The following is an 8995-nucleotide window of genomic DNA, read 5'->3' on the forward strand; positions in this document are numbered from 1 at the left end:
ATCGCTGATGTGACTTGCAAGAACCAATGGTTTAGGAGCAAACTCAGTCAAGCATGTCTTGTGTCACATGACTCATGAGAACCAATGGCTGTTGGCTTCAGTGACATCACACCTAGAGCAGTATGTCCAATGGTGCCTTTTTGGAATTAAAAAAATGATGCACTCTTAAAAACAAAGGTGCTACAGGTTCTTCACAGCGATGCCATAGAAGAATGATTTCTGCTTCCCCAAAGAACAAACTTTCTTAAAGAATGTTTTATTTCTACTGTTTCATAGTCTAAAGAACCCTATTCCATTACAAAGAACCTTGTGTGAAACAGTATTGTGCATGTTAAAGGTTCATACAGGCAAAAATGGTTCTTCTATGGTATTTGGCAGTAATGACAGGGAAAAGATTATTAGTAAATAATGACTTGTGATGTATAGCTTCAGACTTGAAGTATTAAGAAATGACTACATGTGTTAATAAATTACAACTACCACTTACAGATTGGTGTTACCTAAGTAAATTAATCAGTAATAGCATTTTGACAATATTTTATTGGTAATTCAAAATCATATGATGGAATGAATTAAAGCCAAACTTAAAAAACAATATTAAAATAATAATTAATAAAGTAAATTAATTATTAATAAAAAAAGTAAACGCTAAGGGAAAAAAACAAATTAAAAACACACGCCCATTTCCACAATATTTTTATTTTGTAATTCAAAATCATATGCATGGAATAAATTAAAACAAAAGTAAAAAAATATATAACACACATTAAAAATAAAGTAAATTAATTGGAAATAATAAAATAATTGAAGACATGCTTTCCTTTTCCACAATACTTTATTGGTAATTCAAAATCATATGCATGGAATAAATTAAAACCAAAGTTCAAACTCCAATATCTGTTGTTATACAATACGTGATAGCTGTCTATAACTTCCATATCTGGTTCAACACAACGTCAAATGCATGAAATAACTTTTAAAATGTTCTCTTATTTAGGCTATTGTAGCTTGACTGATATACTAGTTTAGAATCCTAAAATAAAAATATATTACTTGATCATTATATTACTCTAGAGCGAAAAGGCAAAAGGATAGCATCATACAGAGCTGTAACACAAAATGCCTCAGGTTACATAAGTTTTACTATGATTATACAGTGCCATGAACAAAACAAGTATAGACTATACTACCACTAGCAGCCGCAATTGCACATTATAACAGTCTGGGGATAAAGGGGTTAAAACACTAAATCTATTCATGCCAAGACAGAATGGCACGAACTGAGCATCTATCTTGAACAATGCCACTGAGATAAACAAACAAAAAATCCCAGATTGGAAACCTGTTAGTCAAAAGAAACAACAATGTTGCCTAAGTGTAACATCTAAAAATGTTCTCAAAACAAATGTAAATTGTTGTAAGTTGAGAGTCTACACAAGACCAATGTTTGGGACCCTGTTTCAGCACCAAAGCATTGGACAGCGCCTGTACAAGCTTTATACAAAAGAATCATGTCTTTATCTGTGAACGTCACTTTCCTTTATATTAGAAATATCTTACAGCGTGTTGTTCAGTTAATAACCATACTTTGTCAATGGGTCAATAATTTGTCTGTTTACAATTTTACAATTCCTCAACAACAACCCTGCAATTTACAACTGCAGGTTGCACGACATAAGAAGAGTGGACAAGTTAATTCACATGTACAGATAAAGGGCATATGTCAAAAAATCCTAAAAGAGGGCTTATTGAATGCATAAAATAAACAAGCATCAAATAAATTCCTACTGGATTAATTGAACATTTGAATTAAATTAAATATAAAATGGGCTACCTTGATGTTAATCACATATTCCATGCTTAATAGATTCTCTTTACCTAATACCATTAGGATTAGCTACAAATTAGGACTCAAATATTCCTTTTTAGCATTCAGTGCCATCTTTTATGGATTAATTGATCCCTGCCTTTTCCCCAAAACTACATTTTATCAAGTAGGATTTTAATCTTAGTCTTTCATTAGATTTTTAGAGGATTCTCTTTCAATCCCAGTAGGATTTCCAAATAATGATCGCAGTCCCATTAGCATTTTGGGGGGGGGGTTTCTGACAAGTCTTTTCTTCTCCGAAACCATTGAAACCTGAAGACAATTTCCTTCAGAGGCTCCTGCCAAACCTTACGATGAAAAGTTATACAAATGATTTCTATATTCCGTAGATAACATCATATCAATACAGAGGTATTTACAGCGTTCAGGAAAAGCTGCCACTGCTTTATCAAGATACAGCCACCGATTCCAACAAGTTCTCATCGTTTACTTGTCCCGTGTGCCTCGTATCCTCGGGCATCTGAGGCGTCACGCCAGGATCTTCGTTGTTCGGATCACTTTTGCGCACTGCCGTGGGGGGTCTCACCATTACGCACTGCCTGACCACCGGCTTGCCTTTGGCCGCTTTAGGACTGCAGTTGTCGCGCTCGTACTCCTCCTGGGCTTTCTGTATCTTGCGCTTCTTCATCTTGCTTTTGTGGAAGTGAAAGGTCGTGATGGAGACGATTATTATCCCAATGATCAATGCGATGAGCACGAAAAGCACGACCGTGGAGGAAAACGCCTGAAACAACTGATCCACGCGGTCAAAGCAGGTGCCATTGTTGGTCCGAGCGGTTCCGTTTAAGGCACAATGGGGAATGGAAAGCGCCGGTCTCTCCAAGGTCCGGGCACTCATTTAGTCCGGTTCGGTTAGGGTCTATATTGCAAGGAAGAATTGAGGAGATGAAAGCGAATATAAATTTCCACCCCTGCGAACTTGTGCGCTATATTGCATTCATTTCTCTGGAGTGGAATGGTTCCCAAGGGAGTCCACCTGAAATAGATCCAATCAAGAATCCAGCGTTAAGACAAAAGCATGCGGGCTTTTGCACAAAAGGGGCATAATCTAGTCACGTTACAGTTTGAAAGGTGAAAAACGCATATGATGTCCTTTACAATACTTTCAAATCCCCACCTTTGACGCATTCACGATCTATGCTGCTGTTTGAGACAAAAGAAATATCTTATTTTGGGAGCACTGGACGCGAAGTTTGCGGCGTACGTGCGCATATAACACCGCGTAAAATTCTCAGTTTTTACGAAGCTATTCTCTTACAATGACAGAAAAAATGAGTTTTGGTTCAGCGTTCAATTCTCAAATGCGGCATTCCTTCAGTCCAGCCACAATTGAAGGCTGTTCGTCAATTTCTGTCCTAAGAAACCGTATAGCACCCAGTAAATTATCCCGCGATGGATACTCTGTGCCCTACGATCTCTGGCTGCATCGATCAAATGAATACGCACAGATCTACATTAAAAGCAGTGGTTTACCTGCCTCTACTGTAGGGATCTCGCTGCTCCGGAGGCGAAGACCGGTCGTGGTTGCAAATTCTGGAGAAAAATGAGCTGAATTCAGCCAATGGCTGCAGCTCTCAATGACGTATCGCATTTGATCACACCAACGATCCGGCAATCTCATTCAGACAGATTTCTCGATGACAATTGGAGGTTTGTCGGTAAAACATATGAGGGTGAAATAAGAGTACTTAAAATGGAATGATGTCAACAAACGCCTCCTCCCATGTCTTTGTGCGCTGCGCACACATATCTCCTTGTCATAACTTTACGCACAAGCAAGAGGAATGGGATGCGACAACTTTATGTGCCTTACTATGGTTAAGAAGGAGAATCAAAGAGGTTTTTAAGATTCCTTTCGTTAAAGATTCCTTTCGTTACAGAAACGAAGTGCAGCGTATAGTTAATGTGCACGAAACAATGCTTGAGTTGTAATGGATACATCCTAACGGATACAAAATGACCCTTTCATCTCCAAGATATGAACTAACCACAAGATTCAGCACACAAAGTGTGTGGTAGAGTAGCAGCTTTTAGCAGGATTCCATTCACAATTAAATTGAGATTTTGAAATTCAAACTTTGCATGCAATTTAAATCATAAATATATTAGTTTAAAAAATCATATACTGGGACATAAAAGCCTGTATAGAAGAAACAACCATCATCTCCATAAATGTAATTTCAATGGGACATTTTGCAGTATGTTACCATTTACATACAACATTATATTGATATATACAGATTGAATCAATTATATTATGCATTTATTATATATTGTATTTTTTTTAAGGTAAAATTAATTGATTGTTAGCAAAGTATAGTCCAGCTACTGCACATGCTGACTTTGCTGAGTAAACTGTGCTGACTTAGCATCCCACTGCTTCTCAATTGTTTTGCAATGTAAACGTGCTAGACTTGCCCAGAAATCAAAATTCTGCCATCATTTACCCCCATGTTGGTGCAAACCCAAACTGTATCTTTCATTCTTCAGTGGTAGACAAAAGATCAATGCCTTGTGTTTTTAGAATACATTAAAGATTGAATGGCACATGCCTGTCATGGCTCTGCCTCTATTAGTCATGTTTTTCTTGGTCCTGTGGCAGAGCCATGCCAAACCCTTTGGTTATGTGTGGAGAGAAACATATTATTGTCCTTTTGACAATAATATGCGTTCTCTCCAGTGTCTCGTCATTGGCACCGCCCCTCTCATTTCATGTATTGTTTCCCGGCCGTGTTTGATTACCCTCACCTGCCCTGTGTCGTTATCCTTCATTTGTCTTCCCTATTTAATGCCCTCATGTTTCTTTGTCTTGTGCTCTTGGATTACGTTTGTTATGCTTACCCGTGTTGATGGTGGCTTTGGTTTCGTGTACGCCGTGTTCCTGTTTGCTGTGTATCCCCAGTCCTGTAGTAAGTGTTTAGTCTAGTTTTTGCCAAGTGTTGTTTAGTGTTTAGTGAGTCCTCATTCTGTTCTTGTATATTGTTTTCTTGTGCCTGTGTTTGACCCCCACGTGGGTTTTGTGTTTTGTTTCTTTAAAATAAATTCTCTGTTAACCCCTTAATCCCCACTGCCTGCACTTGGGTTCTTCCTCCACGCAATCCCTGACACATGCCATTATCAATCATTTTAATAAAGATTTTCCTAAACAACAGCAGTCATATATAGCAAGCAAAACTCAGTTCTGTTTAGAACATAAAACTGCTCAGACATTATTCCAAATGTCTTTTCTTTTATGACATGAGGGAAGTTGAATAAAAAAATGGGTGGACTACCCCTTTAGAAGATTTTTTTAAAAAGACCCAGTTTCCAATGCCAATTATACAACAGTGGCGCATTTGTTTACAGTATAGAAACTGTCCATGTCATGCTATTTGGCCATTGGGCTATTTGTGTGTGTTATTGCACGGGACTTGGTGCGGCTGCATTTATTCTCAATGTACAGGCATAAGATCATTATAACATGGTCAGCTGGATGTTTTGTGTCAACATTTCTAGAGTCCTTATTTCATGGGACTAGACACATTTTTGGACCAGCAATATTCTCAAGGTTTCATAGGCATCATGGGAAGAATAGGTGAATGACAATGACAACACAGTGACATGACAAATTGTTTTTTATTATGTTATGTTTTTATTGTGTTTTTTCTGTTAGTTGGCTGTATTTTTGGAGTTATTATGGCTTAAATCAAAACAAACCAACTGCAGTATTGATATTAATTGCAATGCACAATAAAAAAAAACATGATTTTTGAATAAAATAAAAACGGAGTTATCTCATTTTGGAACCAAACTCTTCAAATGTTCTGCAATACATTATATTCAAGTTATTAAAATTCTGTCATGATTTACTCATCCTCATTTCATTTCAATGTTTAAGACTTTCTTTCTTTTGTAGAACACAAAAGAAGATATTTTGAAGAAACTGAACTGCGCCCCATTGATTTGCATTGGTTTTGCTACTAGTCCTAGATTTTTGGACCCACTTGCTGATTTTTAATACAAATGAAATATTTCACCTTAGATTGTATACTAAGAAACTGTGTTGGGCCTTCAGAGCCTCATGTTTCTGGCCATATGCTGAGAAACAAGGGTTAGTATTGCACCCTTCACCTTAAAGTTTGCTATTGAAACACAATGTAATACACAGTCGTCCCTCATGTACTACCACCAATGATACAGAACATTTTAATTGTGCTGCTAATCTATGCTGTATAGGCTGCCTCACCAATCCCCATAGAGATGAATTACTACATCATTTGTACTACCCTCACTAAATGTGCAAAGTGACCTCCATTATCACTTCAACCACTTAGCACTTTTTAACCATTCATCTTCCTGAGTCCAGTTACTCTGATAACATCATGGTCAATATGGGGAATAAACACATAAAACTCCACCAAAATAATCATTACAACATAACAGCGATGTATCAGAACATCTGAATGTTCCTGGGCAGTGCCTAAATAGAGGAAATCATTAGGCCTATAACAATATCGAATTTCCCAAATGGGATCAATAAAATAAATTCACTACTTGGAGGGGGTTGGGGTGAAGATTAAGATATTTAGTAGATTTTGGTTGCCATGTATTTATTCAATTTTTATGGTCAATGAATCTGGTTGGACAGAGTCAGTAGCACAAAAAAACAACGCCTCCTATGCAGTTATTTTTGGACAAACCAATGTGTTTCTTTTTATACTACTCAATACACTTCTCACAAACATTTGCATTGTATTGTAATGAAAAATGTTATCATTTTTCTACATACGTGTTGATGCATTTTGAAAGATGTTGTCAATAAATTCATTGTGAATAAAATAAAAGAAAGGAAAAGAACTAGGGGGCAAATTGCTTGCTGAAGTAAACATAACTATTCCTTGGTTGGAGATTTGAACAACAGCTGCACTATAAATGATATCTTGAGGAGAAAAGCTGTGACTCTAATTTGACTTTTTTCCTTGTAGGTGATGAAATGAGTAAAAATCCCCTCAGACTTACATTTAAGGATCAGCTCGGCCGTGTCTAGGGACCTGCATATCGTGGGCTGTTTTGTCAGCAAGAACCCAGTAAAGTGCCAACTAGTTCCAATTAGTAAAAATTCCCTTTAATTGTTTTGGTGTCCTGGCATGGGTCACTCAATCTTTGACAAAAATTTGGCAGTTACATGTGCGGCACACTGAAACCATCTGACTAATATTTTGTCAGTGCAGCCAGTAGTACATTCATTCTGCACAAAGTCGCCATTGACCTAAACACACATCAGATCGATCCTGGGCCTTCAGCCCAAAATAAATAATTATCAGATGTCAAGGACATGAGAGCATTGCTATTATTCAGATGGGTTTGCAGAACATCTGCCATGATGCTGGTATGTGACAGTACTGTAGGCTTTTACATGAAATGAATGTTGATGCAATAAATATTACTAATAGTTTTTATTAAAATAAAAGATGATGATTGTAACCTTGGAAATGAACTGTGTTCTTGCTGTAAATGTACTAGGTACTCAATGTCTAAACACTCGACACATAACTTTTATTTTTTCATATTTATGAGGTTCTATAACGAAAGTCATTCTAACATAATTAGGCATTTTTATTGACCAAACATGTAATTAACAAATATTAACAAAATATTTTTTTGAAATGTGGTAACATATAGACAAAACATTTGGAAATGTAAATATTTTCATGATTTTCTGATCCCTTGCATTTCCATATAAATCAGTCCTGTAATGCATATCAATGAAATGTCCTAAGTCACAGTGCTATCGGTTGCCACAGCAGAGAATGCAACACATTCTTTAAGGAGACTTATATCGGGCAACTAACATTAAACAAAACATGCAGATTCAGGTCATTCACCTGTAAAGCTTGTAAAGGAGTAGATATATGCTGTGATTCAAAACGGTCAATGCAAAGTTACAAGAAGCCATCGTGTGTTGATGTAAGTAGTAGGTTACTACACTTGTAAGTGTACAGGTATCCTTTGCATACAAAACTACTACTGCACAATTAGTAATGGTATGCTATAGTGTGCTATTCCAAACAACAGTATGCTTATACCTGTATGTCTGAGTTTTAGGCGAATATTTCAGTGGACTCTGTCTCCATCCAGTGGAGGGTTACTGTAATGATACATTCATGCACAAAAGCAACACGTTTATTGATTTGGTTCTGGGACCACTACACAGCAAAATCGCCAGTGTTATAAAAAGTCAAATAATGTAAATATATATATAATCCACACTACACTGTGAGAGTTAATTTGACCTTTTTTAACACTGGCGATTTTCCTGTGTAGTAATAATAACAAATGATATAGCAACTGGTTATATTATCAGCATTACTCACTATAATAAATATAGAAAAATGTTTAGCTAACATTTTTTTTAACATTTAGCTCTCTTAGAAATTTCTCTTAGACGATAAACTTTGTTAAGTCAGAGTTGACCAGTGTAAAATTCAGTGTATTTGATCCTATAGTAGAGTATACAGAGCATAAGGGAATTGCACACAATTGACTCCACTTTGTCTTATAATATTATATAATATAAGTAGCTACGTTTTTTATTATATTATGTTATGTTGACAATTTATATATTAATGACTACATCAACATTTTTGTCATAGACATAAAATTGAGTCATCTTATGCCATAGTTAAATGTTTCATGAGCCATGCTGCTTTATGAACTAAACGTATAAACGTGTTTTCGTATTTCACAGCCGGCTGATTTCAATCACAGCAGTTATTTGCAAAGCATAAATATATTAAAAAATATATCTACATTCCCATGGACAAGGCAGTGTACAGGTAAATCTAAATAAATCTGTAAATTTGTATAGATGCATCACGTGCTCTACTCAAAAAATAACCGGTACTATATCACGTTAGCTCGTGCCTCGACTTCACACGCAGTTCCCTGATATAAAAAAAATCACCGTTACCTTTAAAATGTGTATTATCCTCTATTCTGAATTGATAGCATACACCCATCAAATTCTAATGTCTCGAGTGGGTCTAAAATATTATTATATACATGTAATTTTAAATTCCGCAAATGTCGCGCTTCAGGCAGGCAAAGGACAGCTTAACTTCAGCGCCG

The 8995-nt window shown here is 36.3% G+C and overlaps 1 protein-coding gene across 1 annotated transcript; it reads right to left on the reverse strand.

Moving 5' to 3' along the window:
• Positions 1 to 816: 816 nt before the first annotated feature.
• On the reverse strand, positions 817 to 3648 carry si:dkey-35i13.1 (uncharacterized protein C11orf87 homolog). Its single transcript, XM_057351189.1, has 2 exons — positions 3362 to 3648; positions 817 to 2864 (listed from the first exon to the last, which is right to left on the reverse strand). The coding sequence occupies exon 2, from the start codon at positions 2724 to 2726 to the stop codon at positions 2277 to 2279; it is 450 nt and encodes a 149-aa protein (XP_057207172.1). The 5' UTR covers positions 2727 to 2864; positions 3362 to 3648; the 3' UTR covers positions 817 to 2276.
• Positions 3649 to 8995: the final 5347 nt, after the last annotated feature.

This window comes from Triplophysa rosa, linkage group LG14, assembly GCF_024868665.1.
Source record: "Triplophysa rosa linkage group LG14, Trosa_1v2, whole genome shotgun sequence".
Classification (NCBI taxonomy): domain Eukaryota; kingdom Metazoa; phylum Chordata; class Actinopteri; order Cypriniformes; family Nemacheilidae; genus Triplophysa; species Triplophysa rosa.

Excerpts from the sequence above, each read along its gene's own strand:
- si:dkey-35i13.1 (XM_057351189.1), bottom strand. The coding sequence starts at position 2,726 with ATGAGTGCCCGGACCTTGGAGAGACCGGCGCTTTCCATTCCCCATTGT.